The sequence below is a fragment of the Taudactylus pleione genome, unplaced genomic scaffold, assembly GCF_031769625.1.
Source record: "Taudactylus pleione unplaced genomic scaffold, aTauple2 ptg000095l, whole genome shotgun sequence".
Taxonomy (NCBI): Eukaryota; Metazoa; Chordata; class Amphibia; order Anura; family Myobatrachidae; genus Taudactylus; species Taudactylus pleione.
In genome coordinates, this window is record NW_028284497.1 from 15,434,549 (window position 1) to 15,455,789 (window position 21,241).

General features: G+C 42.0%; 1 protein-coding gene across 1 annotated transcript in view; it reads left to right on the top strand.

The window, feature by feature from the left end:
- SLC7A8 (solute carrier family 7 member 8) overlaps positions 1-21,241 on the top strand; it is a 48,381-nt gene that overhangs the window by 16,743 nt on the left and 10,397 nt on the right. The window contains exons 3-4 of the mRNA XM_088470004.1: positions 142-346; positions 474-625. Of these exons, the coding sequence (XP_088326130.1) occupies positions 142-346; positions 474-625 (357 nt within the window). The remainder of the gene's footprint in view (positions 1-141; positions 347-473; positions 626-21,241) is intronic.

Consider the following 21,241-nt stretch of genomic DNA (forward strand, 5'->3'; position numbering starts at 1 on the left):
TTGGAACATTCAATGGACTCATTATTATAATCAGTATGACTCTCAAAATGTACTTATGGTTTTCTCCTAATACTTGCAATTTTAAACTCGTTCTTTATGTTTTTCCATTTAAGGATAAATGAATTGTCTACTGTTTTACAGGTAATATTATTGGCTCCGGCATATTTGTGTCCCCAAAGGGAGTACTGGAAAATGCTGGGTCAGTGGGAATGGCTCTCATTGTGTGGATTGTCACAGGAGTAATCACTGCAGTGGGAGCTCTGTGTTACGCAGAGCTTGGAGTCACCATTCCCAAATCTGGAGGAGACTACTCATATGTTAAGGATATCTTCGGTGGACTTGCAGGGTAAGTGAGACATCTTACATTAGATGAAAAAGGGAAGCTGGCTTTATTTTTGGATAAAATGGTTCTGGTGGTCACATAATCTCACTTTGTTGTTTTGAGAGTGTCTGTCTTTGTGATTTCCCTGCAGATTCCTCCGGCTCTGGATTGCAGTCTTAGTGATTTATCCGACAAACCAAGCAGTTATTGCACTAACATTTTCCAACTATGTCTTGCAACCTCTCTTCCCAACGTGTTTTGCGCCCGAGTCTGGACTCCGTCTGTTGGCAGGAGTCTGCCTATGTGAGTAACATGTGCTGTATAGGGTGATCCACTCTAAAGTTCATAATGACATGTTAAATTGGTTTGTTGTCCACAGATTTATTATCTATACTAATATTATAAGAATGTTGTGTCTGTCTGTTCCAAGTTAGTTAAAAAAACTACTTTTCTAATTTTCATGAATACTGCATCATTTTGCAGTGGAAACACGTGGCTGGTAAGCGGTTGGGGAGAGGTGCTTTGGGTCCACGTTCACTTGAATAGGATAGGCTACATAGCTGTCTGTGCACAGGGCACACAGTGACATTGGTGTGAGTGGTGGATGAATAAGATAGGCTACATAGCGGTCTGTGCACAGGGCACGCAGTGACATTGGTGTGAGTGGTGGGTGAATAGGATAGGCTACATAGCAGTCTGTGCACGGGGCACACCGTGACATTGGTGTGAGTGGTGGGTGAATAGGATAGGCTACATAGCAGTCTGTGCACAGGGCACACAGTGACATTAGTGTGAGTGGTGGGTGAATAGGATAGGCTACATAGCAGTCTGTGCACAGGGCACACAGTGACATTGGTGTGAGTGGTGGGTGAATAGGATAGGCTACATAGTCTGTGCGCAGGGCACACAGTGGCATTGGTGTGAGTGGTGGGTGAAGGCGCCGCTGGCACCAGTCTGTATAGCGCTGCTGGTCATGTGGGCCACTCCTACGACAGGGTCCCTATGGAAAAAAATATAACTACATTCACCTTACATAAATAAAAATGTTGGCAGAAGCGATTTCATCGTGGGCGAAGTCATGGGCAACAGCTAGTCACTTTTATTTTTGATCTGCAGGTAACAACTTTACAAAAGGGTCACCATAATATGTGCAAGGTCACATGGATTTTTCTTTTAAAAAGTGTATTTTCCCACCTGTAATTGTTAATGCTCACTGCACATTAAATCAGACATGAGGTCCTCCAGTAGCCACTGTAGTAAACAAAGACAAAACTTTGGAACACTATATATATATATTTGTATACACCAGACATCAAAATCTTTCATGCAGCTTTGATAAAAATATCATAATTAGTACAGGCCTGTGTGTAATGTAGAGTAGTAAAACTGTGCTCCCTAATCTCAGTATTAGGCTTTATCTTATTAGATGTTGGTGTAAGCTGTCCTTTGGGCTATAATCTTGTGACGATAATGTGATCGCTCAAAGCCAATAAGGAACTCCCCAGACTTCCTACTGCTGTTTCTCACCAGCAGTACATGGGACATTCACGTTTTCATTAAAAGTCATGAATACCTGTATTGTAATTTAGATTAAATTATACATCTGCAAAACAGTAAATGTCAGTAGGGTTATAGGTTTTCTGTAGATATCCCTTTAATGCATTTCAGGTTTTATGGATATCCATACTTGAGCTCCAGTAGTTTAATAGAAATCAGAGTCACCAGTATTCATGTACAGATGACCTTAAAACTTGTATTGTTCTAATAGGGGGGTAGGGGGTTGGGAACTTGAGGATCTAATTTGGAAAACTCTGGTTTAATATGTAATTATGTGTATCTGTCTACTTAAAAATAAATTTTCTGCAATTAGCTCATAAAATAATTTTTTTATACTACCTGTTTTTGGGGAGTGTTAGATCTGGACCTTCCCCTTTCACTAATAATTTGATAGGAATAGTGTGGGAAAAAAACCTATGTATGTCAATTTGATATACGTGTACTTCCCTGCCTACGTTATGGCCCAAGGGGCAAGTGCTTGGGAAAGGGGAGTGCGTAATGTCATAACCGCCCTGATCCCTATAGAAAGATAATGAGATCTGCACCACTATGCAGTGGGGGCGTGGCCATGATGAAGTGATTTGCATCAGGCCCAGCAGACCGATGTGAATTGCGAAGGCAGGGTCTGATGACGTGAAAAATGGAAACGTTTAATAAAAAGGATGTATCCAAAATATTAGGGGGTTGGGCTTTTCTGTTAAGGTTACACCTGTGCACATTGCACTGCGGAACACTTGTGGCGCCATATAAATAAAGGATGATAATAATAATAATAATAATAATAATGTTTCCGCCTCCCCGTACACCTAAGCACACCTCTCTGTAGGCATCACATTGAAGTGTGCATGGCCGAGCTTCTAGATGCCACGGTGCAAAACCAAGGTATCCAGCGTGCTTCATAAATGAGGTCCAGGTTGTGCAAGTTGTACTGAAACAGAATTATACTTTCTTCTCCTTTCATAGTTACACTGTGTGTATATATATATATATATATATATATATATATATATTACTTCATGCACCACAAAGAATCTATGATAGCTGCTGATTCAACAACCTCTATAGCTGGTCATCATACAATAATGAAAAGATGTAATAGGCTAAAGCCTCCTGTGGGATCTGAGTTGTCACTAAGCAGTTAATGGGTGTTGATTGGACCTTGGTTCTGGCCCTCATCTCTGAGGATGAGGGGGATGGGTTGTTTTGGACTGTGCTCTTGGGACATGGTGCTGCCTGGCTGCCAGGAGTTGTGAATCCTGCTTAAACTGGTTCCCTGGAAGCTGAAAACATAGGGAAGGGGGGTCAGGATTATGCAAGCACAGCTGGGCCTGAAATGTCATTATTCAGACAGGCTGATTACTCAGGGCTGAGTCAGCAAGAAGATAGAATGGAGGGGAGGTAAAAGGATAAATCCAGTGTTTGCACTGGTGAGATTAATGTGTGTGTGTATGAGACTGGAAAAAAGCTAACCTATGGAAGTGGTGTATCAACAGAGAGTCTGGCGTGTTTTTATGTCGGCTGTAGCATTTAGGCTAGTGTGAGAAATATGTTTCTGTAAGTGTAAGTTCAGTGATTAATGAAAAACTAAATGTAATTCTAAATGAAAAGTGTGTTCGTCTTTTTAAGGGAGATATGGGCTCCGTGCTTTCTCTTGGCAGATCCGTGGCTTCTTGCTGTCCTCCAGTTCTCCTTGTACCTCAGGGTCACTGATAATAATAATGACGCAGAACATGAAACACATGAGGGTGCTATCAGATATTCGAATTAAATATGGGCCTTGAGACTCCGTTGGAGCTGGTATACAGTATTTATCCAAATACACGTAAACTGGTATAGAAGGCACCACGAGGAAGGGACTATGTTGTTTTCATACCTTTTCATGGTGTCTGATTCACCCATTATGCAGTAGAAAGAAGTCACTCCTCTATCAAATATCACTGCATCCACTGAGACACTAGTGCAAAACCACAATTTCCCTTCTACATATAGGGGTACATTTACTAAGCAGGGCTTCGCAAAGGTGCCGTGTCTTTGGTGGTTTTGAACACTTGATTTACTTAAATACAAAACATATCTGGTTTTATAATGAATATTATTACCCTTTAAATCCAGCGGCATATATTGTGGAAACTCAGTTTAGTAAATTTACACCATAGATTTATATTATAAAATTGATTCTGCTTCCTAGTACCAGTTTGATACTTTAAATGTAATGGATCTCATCAGGAAAGTACCGGTGTATTGTACAGTATCTTACTGTTGGTGAGAAGGTGGTTGCTAATATAGTTTCTATTGGCAGCTTAACAGGTGTTTAGTATAAGGCGTGAGATGATGCATTGTACCTAGGCACTGCAGCTGTGCTGCAGGGGACATGGCATTACATCCTTGGAGCTGTACTGAGATACTGATAAGTGAGCTACCACTGGTAACAGAAGGGGTGCTAGCTTCTTACAAATAACCTTAGATTATTATGACAGCAGTCTACTTACCTGTGTGCACATTATAGAGACAACATTTTATTAAAAGCTAATGCTGCCCCAAAACCCTAGGGAATTTGCCCTTTATCACCAAATATGTGGCCCCCATAATGATCCACTTATAACCTTCTGGATCATAACTGGGCATTCTTACTAATCCATTCTGAAGATGACCAATACTAACGTATGTGCGCAGTTATCTTTCTGCTGTACTGTGAGGTCCTTGGAAGTGGTCAGGTGGCATTGTCAAAACATGGCCAACGTGGCAGCCCATGTCTGTGGCCGTATTGTACACTGGTCCTGTTGCTAAGCTGTCAGTGTCAAGTGGCAGAATCTGTGTGTAGTTGGCTTATTATAGACTTAAGCTGGGTAAACATTAGACGACCTGTGTACCCGGCCAACGGCAGATGCGACGGAACAACATATCCTGCGGTCTGTACACACCACACGAGCTGGTGAACAACTGCACAATATGTCGTTCCCCCGCTGCATCCCGCAACATATTAATGCATGGAGTCAGATCTTCAGATTGAGCAGCAGGTACGGCAGATATGTAAATGCGACCGATGACCCCGCAGGATCACTCTTAGTGCATACACATTGGACGATTTGAACGGTGTCACATTTCGATCCATCGGAAATCGGCAAATTGTGTAAAAATCGTCTAGTGTGTACCTAGCTTAACCCAGGGTGACCATTGAGAAGTCACTGTCTATCGAGGGCACATTTAGTAACAATAATATTAGCTATTATCATGCCACCTGGTGTCCCCCAACTTCCTCTTTCCCAGGACTGAAAACCACCGTCCTCTACAAAATGTCTCACATAGTGCAACCTTGCTACAAAGCACCAAAGCAAAACAGGACAGTAGTCCATTGTTCCTGAAATATCTTTACATTTCTATCTAAAGTTTTTACTGTTCATTCAAATCTGTACATTCTGTACATTTAGTGGGCAGGCAAATACATTTTGGCTGCATGCCTGAACCATAGATAATATGCTTTGTAAATACATTGTAAATATGTCATTAAATCCTGTGGTTGTCCACAAACACTACTGTTTGGTGGCACTTATGAAATGTATTTTGGTTGATACTGTAATGTGTCCAGGAGTGATGCTCAGGATAAATCATTGTAAGCTTGCAGCCTTCATATATGTCGTATATGTGTGTTGTTTCAGCTGCTTCCAGCCAAGTTAGTTCCATTCCATTCTAAACATTCTGATCAATTGACAGCAGCACCTGTAGATACTTCTGGTAAAATGTATCTGAACACTAAAGGTGCGTACACACTAGATGATTGGCTCCATGAGCGATATCGTCTAGTGTGTCCCCGGCAGACATTGAGCACACACACTGAACGATATCATGAACGATATTGTTCTGTGCCGGGCTCCCTCCCTCTTCCCCAAACATGCAGCAACCGGACAATATGGCCTGCATGTTCGGGTGATGAACGACAATGACCAACGACCCGCGGAAGTGCGCATCGGTGGTCGTTCGTCATTATTATTCATCGTGTAAGCGTACACACTGGCCGATATAGTGAACGACTGAACGGTAACGATATCGTTATCATTCAGTCATTCAAAATATCGCCCAGTGTATATGCACCTTTTAAGGTACATTTTACCAACACGCCTTTCCCCATTTCTCTCTCTGTCCTCAAATTCACTGTCCTGCTTTGCTTTATTTTCAAGTATGTGTTTTCTGTATTACTCCCTCCCACCCATGGGTTATTTCTGGTCTTTCTCTGTCGCTGGTTAGTTTTCTCTTCCCTCCCATCTGATCTCCAGTTCCTTTCTGAGCTTGAAAACAAGTTGTCTTGTCTGGCAGGACGCCCTGATCCGTAGGACAATTTCCCAGTATAGTGTAAGGATGAGGCATACTGGCACCCCCTAAGCCAGTGACATCACGGCAGACAGTGACTACATATGTGGAAGAGTTCTAAATGTGTATGAAATGCTCAGCTAGAAATGTTGTATCAGCATGTTCTTAAAATGTAGCAAAATAAGCTATGTTAGATTTCATAAGTGCATACGTGAAGCATGTGTGAACAAGCTTTAGGAGGAAGTAGTGTGTAAATCATCACGTTCCTCCACAGATGTTTACTGTTATTATTATCCCTTATCTATATACTGATAATATGTTACACAGCAGTGTACAATAGGAGACTTTACCCAAGCACATCACTCCTTGTGGAGTTATTAATCCTCTCTGCCTTCACACAGATGCTACATTCCAGTGACCGTTTTTAGTTATAAGACCATTATCCTACAAGTATGTCTTTGGATTATAAATAGAACCCAAAGCACATGTAGTAAACCTACATGTAGATGGGAAGAACATGCAAACCCCACAAAGAAATCACCCTGAATTTGAATCAAACCAAGCATTGTAAGGTCATAATTTATTTTGTTTAGTATACTTTAGTAATCATAAAAAATACATTTGTTACATTGTTTTGTGGAACTATTTTGATGTTGTTTGCTTATTGACATTGAAAATTAGGACAAAATGGTGGCATGCTACTACTGCGTTGCACAGCATGGTGACCATTTTGGCTTTACAAGTTTAAACAAGATGCTTTACCAACATATTTACACTTCTAAAGCTAACACGGTCACGATGCTGTACAGCGCAGTAGTAGCACGCCAGCATGTCAGGTTCAACTTACCACTGTCCCCCTTCAGCTTGTTAACATTTTATATTCAAAAAGGAATACTGAACCCTTTATATATTTTCACATGTGTATAGTAAGGCATCCATTCTAATCACATGTATATAGAAAGGCATCTGTTCTAATCACATGTATATAGAAAGGCATCTGTTCTAATCACATGTATATAGTAAGGCATCCATTCTAATCACATGTATATAGAAAGGCATCCATTCTAATCACATGTATATAGAAAGGCATCTATTCTAATCACATGTATATAGTAAGGCATCTGTTCTAATCACATGTATATAGAAAGGCATCTATTCTAATCACATGTATATAGTAAGGCATCTGTTCTAATCACATGTATATAGAAAGGCATCTGTTCTAATCACATGTATATAGTAAGGCATCCATTCTAATCACATGCATATAGAAAGGCATCCGTTCTAATCACATGTATATAGTAAGGCATCCATTCTAATCACATGTATATAGAAAGGCATCTATTCTTATCACATGTATATAGTAAGGCATCTGTTCTAATCACATGTATATAGTAAGGCATTTATTCTAATCACATGTATATAGTAAGGCATCTATTCTAATCACATGTATATAGTAAGGTATCTATTCTAATCACATGTATATAGAAAGGCATGTATTCTAATCACATGTATATAGAAAGGCATGTATTCTAATCACATGTATATAGCAAGGCATGTATTCTAATCACATGTATATAGAAAGGCATCTATTCTAATCACATGTATATAGCAAGGCATCTATTCTAATCACATGTATATAGAAAGGCATCTATTCTAATCACATGTATATAGAAACACATCTATTCTAATCACAAGTATATAGTAAGGCATCTATTCTAATCACATGTATATAGAAACACATCTATTCTAATCACATGTATATAGTAAGGCATCTATTCTAATCACATGTATATAGTAAGGCATCTGTTCTAATCACATGTATATAGAAAGGCATCTATTCTAATCACATGTGTATAGTAAGGCATCCATTCTAATCACATGTATATAGAAAGGCATCTGTTCTGATCACATGTATATAGTAAGGCATCCATTCTAATCACATGCATATAGAAAGGCATCCGTTCTAATCACATGTATATAGTAAGGCATCCATTCTAATCACATGTATATAGAAAGGCATCCATTCTAATCACATGTATATAGAAAGGCATCTATTCTAATCACATGTATATAGAAAGGCATCTATTCTAATCACATGTATATAGTAAGGCATCTGTTCTAATCACATGTATATAGTAAGACATCTATTCTAATCACATGTATATAGTAAGGCATCTATTCTAATCACATGTATATAGTAAGGTATCTATTCTAATCACATGTATATAGAAAGGCATGTATTCTAATCACATGTATATAGAAAGGCATGTATTCTAATCACATGTATATAGCAAGGCATCTATTCTAATCACATGTATATAGTAAGGCATCTATTCTAATCACATGTATATAGAAAGGCATCTATTCTAATCACATGTATATAGCAAGGCATCTATTCTAATCACATGTATATAGAAAGGCATCTATTCTAATCACATGTATATAGAAACGCATCTATTCTAATCACATGTATATAGTAAGGCATCTATTCTAATCACATGTATATAGAAACACATCTATTCTAATCACATGTATATAGTAAGGCATCTATTCTAATCACATGTATATAGAAACACATCTATTCTAATCACATGTATATAGTAAGGCATGTATTCTAATCACATGTATATAGAAACACATCTATTCTAATCACATGTATATAGTAAGGCATCTGTTCTAATCACATGTATATAGAAAGGCATCTATTCTAATCACATGTATATAGTAAGGCATCCATTCTAATCACATGTATATAGAAAGGCATCTGTTCTAATCACATGTATATAGTAAGGCATCCATTCTAATCACATGCATATAGAAAGGCATCCGTTCTAATCACATGTATATAGTAAGGCATCCATTCTAATCACATGTATATAGTAAGGCATCTGTTCTAATCACATGTATATAGAAAGGCATGTATTCTAATCACATGTATATAGAAAGGCATGTATTCTAATCACATGTATATAGCAAGGCATCTATTCTAATCACATGTATATAGTAAGGCATGTATTCTAATCACATGTATATAGAAAGGCATCTATTCTAATCACATGTATATAGCAAGGCATCTATTCTAATCACATGTATATAGAAAGGCATCTATTCTAATCACATGTATATAGAAACGCATCTATTCTAATCACATGTATATAGTAAGGCATCTATTCTAATCACATGTATATAGTAAGGCATCTGTTCTAATCACATGTATATAGAAAGGCATCTATTCTAATCACATGTATATAGTAGGGATGTGCGCCGGACCATTTTTGCCGGATTTGGATTTGGTTCTAATTCGTCGTCCGGCTTTGGATTTGGATTTGCCAAACTGCAGTGACTGGCTTTGGATTTGGATTTTTTTACAAAAATTAACAAAAAAATCTAAAATCACATAAATTGGTCTTTTTTTTCTTCCTAGAGTATTATTAACCTCAATAACATTACTTTTCCAGTCAATTTAGACCATATCACAGCTTATAATATTGTTTTCAACATTATTGGCCAAAGGTTGCAGTGAGCTGACTGGTTACTAAGCGACAAAGCAGCGGCACAACGACACAGACACCACAGTATAAAGCACATCTATGACACATTGCCATACAGCAGTGGCAGAAATGAAAAGTAGTGCACCCACCCAGTGGGTACGGCCAGCAGAGTCACAGTACTTGTTTACATAGTGGGCTACGGCCCAAGGAGTCACAGTCCACAATCTTATTCACATTACACCGCACATAGGGCCTGATTCACATTACACCATAAAGTAGTGTCTCTTATTTATGTTACGACACACAGTAGTGCCCCTTTTACACAATGCCCACAGTAGTGCCCCTTTTACACAATGCCCACAGTAGTGCCCCTTTTACGCAATGCCCACAGTAGCGGTGTCCCTTACACAATGCCCCCAGCAGTGGTGCCCCCTATGCAGTCCCCTTAGTAGTAGGGTCCCCTATGCAGTGCCCCCAGTAGAATGCCCCCCATTAGCAGGCCCCCCCAGTAGTATGCCCCCCATTAGCATGCCACCCAGTAGTATGCCCCCCATTAGCATGCCCCCCATTAGCATGCCACCCAGTAGTATGCCCCCCCAGTAGTATGCCCTCCAGTAGTATGCCCCCCCAGTAGTAGGCTGCCCCAGTAGCAGGCCCCCCCAGTAGAAGGCTGCCCCAGTATTAGCCCCCCTGTAGTATGGCCCCCCTGTAGTAGTAAGCCCCCCCAGTAGTATGCCACCCCCAGTAGTAGTAAGCCCCCCAGTAGTATGCCCCCCCAGTAGTATGGCCCCTCAGTAGTATGGCCCCCACAGTAGCAGACCACCCCCCAGTAGCAGACCACCCCCCAGTAGTAAGCCCCCCCCAGAAGTATAGCCCCTCAGTAGTATGGACCCCCAGTAGCAGACCCCCCCTAGTAGCAGACCCCCCCCAGTAGTATAGCCTCCTCCAGTAGTATAGCCACCCCCAGTAGCAGACACCCCAGTAGTATAGCCCCCCCCCCAGTAGCAGGTCCCCCCAGTAGTATGGACCCCCAGTAGCGCCCCCGCCCCTTGCACAAGTAAAAAAAACAAAAACAAAAAAACTTACCTGTATCCCCGCTCCCGCGCCGTCCGCTCTGCTGTCACACGCTGAGGAGGGAGCCGGAAGACGGAGCTCATGTGTGAGCTCCAGCCAGCTCCCTCCGTGCAGCAGCCAATGAGAGTCTGTGTGACTCTCATTGGCTGCTGTAACAAACACACAGCTGCCGCTGGCGGCTGTGTGCTTGTATCTGTGTAGGGCAGAGCGCTATCACAGCGCTCTGCCCTACACAATAGGAGCCCTGTTGTCGGATTCTCTAGTGAAAATCCGACATCAGGCGGCCGCCGTTCGGCCCCGAACGGGGATCCGAGTCAGGCGGGGAACACCCGAACAGGGTTCGGGTGGACTCGGATCCCCAATGTTCGGAGCGGTTCGGATTCCACAGAATCCGAACCGCTCATCTCTAGTATATAGAAAGGCATCTATTCTAATCACATGTACATAGTAAGGCATCTATTCTAATCACATGTATATAGTAAGGCATCTGTTCTAATCACATGTATATAGTAAGGCATCTATTCTAATCACATGTATATAGTAAGGCATCTATTCTAATCACATGTACATAGTAAGGCATCTATTCTAATCACATGTATATAGAAAGGCATCTATTCTAATCACATGTATATAGTAAGGCATCTGTTCTAATCACATGTATATAGAAAGGCATCTATTCTAATCACATGTATATAGAAAGGCATCTATTCTAAACACATGTATATAGTAAGGCATCTGTTCTAATCACATGTATATAGTAAGGCATCTGTTCTAATCGCATGTATATAGCAAGGCATCTATTCTAATCACATGTATATAGTAAGGCATCTATTCTAATCACATGTACATAGTAAGGCATCTATTCTAATCACATGTATATAGAAACGCATCTATTCTTATCACATGTATATAGTAAGGCATCTATTCTAATCACATGTATATAGTAAGGCATCTATTCTTATCACATGTATATAGTAAGGCATCTATTCTAATCACATGTATATAGAAACGCATCTATTCTTATCACATGTATATAGTAAGGCATCTATTCTAATCACATGTATATAGAAACGCATCTATTCTTATCACATGTATATAGTAAGGCATCTATTCTAATCACATGTATATAGAAAGGCATCTATTCTAATCACATGTATATAGAAAGGCATCTGTTCTAATCACATGTATATAGCAAGGCATGTATTCTAATCATATGTATATAGTAAGGCATGTATTCTAATCACATGTATATAGAAAGGCATCTATTCTAATCACATGTATATAACAAGGCATCTATTCTAATCACATGTATATAGTAAGGCATCTATTCTAATCACATGTATATAGAAAGGCATCTATTCTAATCACATGTATATAGTAAGGCATCTATTCTAATCACATGTATATAGCAAGGTATCTATTCTAATCACATGTATATAGAAAGGCATCTGTTCTAATCACATGTATATAGCAAGACATCTATTCTAATCATATGTATATAGTAAGGCATGTATTCTAATCACATGTATATAGTAAGGCATCTATTCTAATCGGGATGTAGTCACCATCCCACCGTGCGGGATACCAATGGGCGAAATACCAGTGCCAAAATCCCAACAACGTTGGAATGCCAGCACCAAAATCCCGACCACCAGCATTTTGAAGGTAAGTCTAAGGCGTTAGGGGGAGCTTAGGTTTAGGTACTAGGGGGAGAGGTTAGCTTTAGGCACCGGGGAGGGAGTGTTAGGTTTAGGGTGTGGAGAGGGGGAGGTTTATTTTAGGCACTAGGTGGGGTAGGTTAGGGTTAGGCACCGGGTAGGGAAGGCTAGGGGTAAAGGTTAGTCTTACCTTATTTGCTTATGGGTGTCGGAATTCTGACTGTTGGGATGCGACTGTCGGTATTCTGACCAGCGGCATCCTGACTGCCGGGATCTCATACCCAACCCATTCTAATCACATGTATATTGTAAGGTATCTGTGGTATTCTAATAACTGCTGTAGATTCAACAGGATTAAACAACGGTCATTTCATGTTAACACATACTGTATATAAAGTGAATGCAAAGTTTATGAGTGGCTATCTACAATGGCGCAGAATAATACAGAAAACCAGTTGCTTCTCTCCATATGCGTGCCATATTTGTACACAAGTTGAATGACTGGATCATCTTAAGTTTGGCCAGCACTAGTGTGCCTATCCACTGATTAAAAAATAAAACACGAAAAGCAAGAAAGAATCTGAGAACCCTCCATGTAAGAAAAAAATTATGATTTATTAGTAAAACAAAATATAAAATGCATACCCCATGGATTTATGTAAGTAAACAGCATTTTAAAGAGAATGTATAAATGCTGGATGGTCACGGCAAATGGAATCGGTATGAAATACCGCCGGCAGCCCAACACTGGAACAGATACCGGCAGCCCGCTAGCGCTAGAAATCCTGATCGTCCCTAGGTAAGTATTAACTAACAACCTGCCCCCCTAACCCTCCCTTAGGGTTGCCTAACCCTAACCTCCCCCCAAGTGCCTAACCCTAATCCCCCCTCTAAGTGCCTAAACCTAACCCCCCCCTTCCCGCTGCCTAAACCTAAGTCCCCCGGGGGGGGGGGGGTGCCTAACGCTAACCTCCCCCTGGAGGTGCCTAACCCTAACCCTCCCTCCCCCTAGCCTAACACTAACCTCCCGGGGGGGTGCCTAACCCTAAGTCCCCCCCGTGAGCACTAAACCTAATCCTCCCCACCCCGCGGCTGTCCACTCGCGGCGCCCGGCATCCCTTCGGTCGGGATGCCGGCAACGGTGAAATGAGCGGCGTCTACATCTAGACGCCGGGCATTTCACCCTCGCCGGGATATGACAGTCGGGAAGCCGGCTATCGGTATAATGTCAGCCGGCTTCCCGATTGCATCCCCGGCAAATAGGTAAGATTCTTGAAATTCACAGATCAAAACACTGAATAGTAGCCTACTCCGCAGAAGCACTTACAGGTTGAGTCTCCCATATCCAACTATTCCGAAATACGGAATATTGTTAGCATGACTGAGAAAGTGAAACATTTTGCTTTTTGATGGCTCAATGTGCACAAACTTTATTTAAGGCACAAAATGATTAAATATAAAGCATAAAATCACCTTCAGGCTGTGTGTATAAGGTATATATGAAACATAATTAATTTCATGTATGTACACAAATTTTGTTTGAGCCACAAAATTATTGAAAATATTGTATTAAATGACCTGCAGGCTGTGTGTATAAGGTGTATATAACACATACATGCATTCTGTGTTTAGATTTGGGCCCTATTCCTAAGACATTTCAATATGGTATGTAAATATTCCAAAATACAGAATATTCCGATATCCAAAATACCCCTGGTCCCAAGCATTTTGGATACGGGAGACTCAACCTGTACTTCTAAACACACATGGAATACCTTTAAATTTGATGACTGCAAGCTCTGTCAAAACTCTCAAGTAAGGTGACAAACATCTGGAGTGAATCTCTGTATTATAACAGTTTCTGTTTAACAGAATTGCTGAAGTAGATTTTCAATATAGTTAATAACATCTACACAAAGGGTTGATTACTTATTTACCAAAACATGATTAGAACCTAATCACCTGTTCCCATTATTAGTGGACTATAACCTTCAGTACTAGTAAACTTATTGATCCGGCGGGTGCATTTATTCACAAATAGGGAACTGTGGCCCTGATTCAGAGCCGGATGCTCTGACAGCGCTTGCTCTGAATCAGGGCCGGGCTATTTTTTTTTTAGAACGGCCTCCTGGCCGCGCGCATAGCTGTGGGTGACCACCCACAGCTATAGCGAGCGGCCAGGTTGATGGTTGCGATGGTCAAGACCATCGCGACCATCGGGCTTGCGACGAGATCCTTGTGGTAGGGTCTCGTTGCCGCAAACGCCCCAGAGAGATTTCGGCTCTAACAGAGCCGAAATCTCTCCCACTGACATCACTCGTGATGTCAGTGGGGCCGCCCCCAAACGGAGGCATTCACATGGGAATGCCTCCATTTGGGCAGCCACTCCCCTGACCCGCCCACCAAAGGGCATGCTGTCACTCAACATCGACAGCACGCCCCCTTTGGTGCGAGATCCAGAGCGACAGATTGCCCATCGCTATCCGGGTCTCGCGCAGGCGCACGACGGAGCTGGCTCCGTCGTGCGCATGCGCTCTGGGCCACCATCGACCCGGTTGCGAGCGCTCAGCGCTTGCGACCGGGTCTGAATCAGGCCCTGTGTGTACTATTGTGGTGGAATTCATTCATTTGATTACACAGTTGTGACTGTAATGTTTGCTTTGCATTATGTTCTAAGGGCCTGATTCAGACCCACTCGCGAGCGGCTGTCCGCTCGCAAGTGGGTCGATGGTGTGCACTGCGCATGCGCGTGATGGAGGGAGCTCCGTCGTGCGCATGCGTGAGACGCGATGAGCGAAGGACTTTCCTTCGCTCGTTGTGTCTGATCAAAGGGGGCGTGCTGTCGATGTTGATTGACAGCACGCCCCCTTTGGTGGGCGTGCCGGGGGCGTGCCTCCCAGATGGGGGCGTTCCCAAGGGAACGCCTACCGTCAGAAGCCGGCCCCACTGACATCACTAGTGATGTCAGTGGGAGTGATTTTGGCCAAAATCACTCCGGGCCTTGCGGTTGAGAAACTCAACCGCAGGCTTCGGCTCGCAGTGGCGATGGTCGTGATGGTCAAGACCATCGCGACCATCATCCTGCATGCTCGTATATGCTGTGGGTGGTGACCCGCAGCTATACGAGCGTCCAGGAGGACGCTCCATAATTATGGAGGTGGGCCCTGATTCAGAGCGAGCGCTCTGGTCATAGCGTCCGGCTCTGAATCAGGGCCTAAATTCACAAAAATTAGCTGTGAAAGAGCTTTGGAGAGCCTCAGATTAACTTGTTTAATATGCTATTTATGTAGCGAATCTGTTGCAGTAATTCTATTAAGCAGAAACTGTTATAAACAAGAGTTAGACTTCTGATGACTGTTACGTTACTTATGAGATTTGCAGTCATCTTATTTAATGTTAAAAGGTGATTTACCATGTATTTATAAGCAATTGTTAAAGCAGAGTACTACTCAAAGTCATTTTAATCTTTGAGAATTTTGTTGGTTCTATTGCCAGCAACAATAATTGCCAGCCGGCATTTACTGTATATACACTCCCCTTTAGATTGTAAGTTCTCACGAGTAGGGCCTTTATTTCTCTTGCACTTTTCCTTCCCTCACTTATGCCATCATCTCCTCACTGCCAACAAATATATATAGCCATCGACCATAGCATTAAAACCACCTGCCTAATATTGTGTAGGTTCCCCATGTACCGCCAAAACAGCTCTGACCTGATGAGACGTGGACTCCACAAGACCTATGAAGGTGTCCTGTGGTATCTGGTACCTTTATGTTAGCACTATCCTTTAAGTCCTATAAGCTGCGAGGTAGGGCCTACATGGCTCTGACTTGTTTATCCAGCACATCCCATAGATGCTCGATCGGATTGAGATCTGGGGAATTTGGAGACCAGTCAACACCTTGAACTTTGTCATGTTCCTAAAACCATTCCTGAACAAATTTTGCAGTGTGGCAGGGCGCATTATCCGGCTGAAAGAGACCACTCCCATCATGGAATACCATTGTCATGATGTGGGGTACTTGGTCTGCAACAATGTTTAGGTAGGTCGTACATGTCAAAGTAACATCCACATGAATGCCAGACCCAAGCTTTCCCAGCAGAACATTGCCCAGAGCATCACACTGCCTCCCCCAGCTTGTCGTCTTCCCATAGTGTATCCTGGTGCCATCTTTTCCCCAGGTAAATAACGCACCCAGCCATTCACATGATGTAAAAGAAAATATGATTCAACAGACCAGGCCACCCTCTTCTATTGCTCCATGGTCCAGTTCTGACCCTCACGTACCCTTTGTAGGCTCTTTCAGTGATGGTCAGAGGTCTTTATAGGCACTCTGACCGGTCTGAGGCAATGCAGTCCCATACACAGCAAGCTGCGATGCATTGTGTGTCTGCGACATTTTTCTATTATAGGCAGCGTTAACTTTTTCAACAATTTGTGCTACGGTCACACTTCTGTGAGATTCTTCCAGACAGGCAAGCCTTCGCTCCCCATGTCCATTCAATGAGCCTCAGTAGACCATGACCCTATCGCCAGTTCACCGGTTGTACCACTTTTAGTAAGTACTATCCACTGCATACCTGGAACACTCTACAAGACCAGCCGTTGTGGAGATGCCATCAAAATCTGGCCTGGTAATAGTTGCTCAGATCCTTACACTTGCTCATTTTTGTGCCAATTGCTGCTGCGGCTTTGGAGCCTTTGTGCAGATAGGCTTCAAAGTTCAAAGTCATCTTTTTCAGGAAATTACTGGCCCATATGGAGCTGGAGCTACAGTAGTTGGGGACATCCAGGGAGTATTTTCAGAAAGTGCTGCCAGATGCTGCACCACCTGCTGTAAGGCCTTGCGGTCTTGGTGCTTCTGCCTCCAGTATCCCTGAGCATCCATTTCTTGTTGCCTCTGGGCCTCCTCAATGGCCAGTTTCTGCAATTTGGTGGCTTCCTACTGAGCCACTGTAGCCTGTACCAATGCTTTAAATATGGCCTACATTAGCTCTTGGTGTTAGGTTGAACTGGAATCTGGCTTCCCTAAGCATCTAACGATGCCACACCATGGATGTCACAGTGTAACAGTCTTGCAATGACAAAAAGATATATTGGACTTCTGTCCCTTTAAACTTTTTACATGCACAGATGCTTGAATTCCACTACTTGTGGCAAGGTCAGATATGGGGAGTCATCTTCTTGGGTAAACGGTATGGTTTTGCATGCAGCAGACAATTCACAGCACACCAGAGAGGGTGTTTGCTACCAATAGCCTCAGCCAGGGATGTAACAGAGCTTAACAGCGTCCTGTGCCGACCCCGCCCACTTCATGCATGACTTCCCGTATAGGGGGCAGGGCCGCCAGTACCCAGAATGCTCTGGGCAGCTGTACATACAGCAGGGTGTCTGCTTTTTGCGTCTTAAAGAATGCTACGGGTGGCACTGTCGCAGCGATACTGCAGTGGCACCAGTAACACTCCCCTGGCCGCAGCTATTTTTATTTGCAACAAATGTAAAAGCAAAACATAAATCCTAGCCTCTCTAGCACTAAGTAAACAAAATGCTTCCCTACAGGTGGACCTACTGTCCAACTCACAAAACAGAAGTTTTTGACAGCGCTCACTTTCAGTAGTAATGGTGTCTCTCTGCAAGTCAGCAGCCTGCTCCCCAGGCAATGTCACTGGGGGCGATTCAAATGTTTTCCAGGCGGCTTTTTTTTTAAGACGCCCGACAGAGCAATTCAATTGTTGCTCTGTCAGGGCGCGATAGCCGCCAGCGCCGGCATTTCTGCACTCACTCAGAATTTTAGATCGGTTTAGCCGTTGTACACGGCTAAACCTGGTCTCACAGGGGGCGAAGAGGGCGATAATTAATGAGCGCCCAGAACAATTGAATAGCAAAACTGAGCGCTCATTAATTATCACGGCTTAAAAACATTTGAATCGCCCCCACAGACTGAAAAATCTGACACACCTTTATTAGCCTCTCACAGGTGGTCTGTCAATCAAGGCTGCTCAATAGCCTGATTGCCACCAGACAGAAGCTAGAGACCTAGCACCCATCCACAACTTCCACAGTGCTTTTGTCAAAATAAGTGGCACTTTTTTAGTTTTCTTACTCTGTCACTTCTGAGAGCAACCTTTACATTTGTTATTTTATTCAGATAAGATTGTATCTATAGTGCCTATATTTAGTATTTGTGTTTTTCTTTAATATAGAAAAAAAAATATGATGGGTAAAACTACACATTTATTTAAAAAAACAAATGCTGCATACACCACCTAGCACTGTAGTGCTGTGAGTCTCTTTTTCTGCAGGCGTATCTATATTTCTGTCCATTTTATTATGCCTTAAAATGGCCACACATCTAAAGATTATCAGCCAACTTGTTGATTGGTTGGAATGAAAATCTGGTAAGGTATGAAAGCAAATGACAATCAGCAATTTGCTCCCAAACTCCGGACAAAGGACAAAAACTGTTGTTTGAACAAATTGTTTAGATCAAAAATTTAACAAACTTGTCTGACGACCATTTTCATCTGTTTTCTGGCATTTAGGAGCAAATTGCTGATCATTATTTACTCACATACGTTACCAGATATTCATTCCAACCAATCAGCTAGTCGGCTGGTTGGACAGATAATCTTTAGGTGTGTGTCCAGCTTAACTGTTGCTCTTCATGGATTAGCACATTTCTAGGCGCACTATATAAAATGTAAAATAAAGCATCAAATATACAAATGTGGCACTAGTAGAAAAAAAAACCCTGCATTTTATATGAACATTAGAAAAGTTTTATATAATGAAAGTGCTGGTTCTAAAGTGGTAGCAAGTTGCTCTGTGGATGGAACTTTTGCATAGTTTTGTGCTGTGGATGTTCCATATATTGATGCAAAACAAAGGAGCCTAGGCTACACATCCAGTGTAGTTTTTACATGTGGTAGAAAAGCAATGTGTAATGTTAAGGGGATACTATCAGTGGCAAACGCAGGATTTCTAGAGGGGGGTTTCCAAATGCTTGATTTTAGAGCGAGTGTGGCCAGTTCATGAAGAGGGCATAATTAGCACTTGTCCAGCTTTAATATGTTACATACAAAGTATATTGTGTTGCATATATACAGCATATACAGGACCAGCGATCACAGTAAGTCATTAGATGCGGCAGTAGGTCCATCCTGTCTGAGCAGAATGTTTTTCTTTAGATGTGGGCATCATTCCAGTGTATTGGAGCAAGTCTGGGAGTCTGGGGGAGCGGTAGACTAGCACTGTCCTGGACATATATGTACATATTGGTCTCCTTATGTACTGGATAGTTTATTACTATACGTTATTAATAATTTACCCTATTGATGGTCTATAGCAGTGCACCCGTAACAGAGCATATTTTCTACATCTCCTAGTTGGTGCACAGGTATATTTATTACTGGCTGACACATTTTAAAAGATCCACAGGTGTTGCTAATCATTTCATTTGTGATACTGAGAAGAACATGCAGCAGTAGTAACATTCTATTATATTACTATTTCTATTGTGGTCATTGTGTGTGCTGGGGAGGGGGGTTTTCAGGCAGACGGAAATCCCCCCTGCGTTCGCCTATGACTGTGCCCATAACAAGTTGTGAGTTTTGGACTGTAAATACCAGGATGTCTCCTATACATTGCATCCAGCAAAGTGTACGAGTGAGATGATGATGGGGAAGGTGTGTGCTGTATCCTCTTCTTGCTATGTTCCTTGTTTATCAGCCACTTACTACTACATAGTATTCTATACACACCCTTCATGTTATCGGAAACTAACTGACCTATTCCAATTCATACTGTAGTCATTATCTGGCAATTGAGTCATGTTGCTGAATCCATTATCTCAATGTGACAGGGACAGGTTTTTGGGTGTAGGTATGAAAGAACAGTTTTTACCCTCATATGGTGTTCTCTAGTACTTGTCTTTCTGTGTTGTGTATGGGCATGGTGTGTAGGAAGTGTCCTTGGCTGCTGCAGCAGTTAATTTTCGGTAGGACCCCCCCTGCGTCATGTGTGACATATCTATCCTGCCTCGACAGGAGTACTGGAAATAGGCCATAAGTGATTAGTAAGATGGATAGTTGCCATCTCCTTCTTTGAATTGGATTAGGAAGCAGGAATGCATAGTCTACGCAGCAAGAGTTTGTGTATCACCCTTTACTTTGTAACTGAACTGGGCTCGCATGAAGCCTGCAGTCTGATGCATTCAGATCAATAATGTATTTGATCCTGCGTCTATGCAGTATTGCAACTATCTCCATTGTGTTAGCATGCAAGTATACAGGCAGCAATGCAGGTTATTTATATTGTGTTTGAAAGGGCTGTTGTAACAATACTAGTTTGGATGTCCTGTATTGTCAATATATTGCCAATTATTGACCATACTTTTATGTAAATGAGAACATTAAAGTACACTTTTTTTATGCCTTTCACATGAAAACTAGAGAAAAGACTATAGCTTCGTAGTTTCTCAGTGTCCAGGAGACTCTCAGATTGTGCTGAGACCTCCCAGATTCCCAAGAGTCAGCAATTCTATCAGAAGGGCATTTCCTTGTCTGCAGGTTTACATTGAGCAGACAGTGCTTGATACAGAAGTTGACATCATTATGCGCCTTGCCACTCCGCTTAAGTACAAATGGTGTCAGTTCATCGTGTCACACCCACCTCTTCTTCCCACACCTCTACTCCACATTTACTGAAGGGAGTGATGAAAAGTAAGCAAGAGTCCTAGGGGTATATTTACTAAAGTGAGAGTTTTTAGAAGTGGAGATGTTGCCCATAGCAACCAATCAGATTCTACTTAACATTTAACTAGCACCTTCTAGAA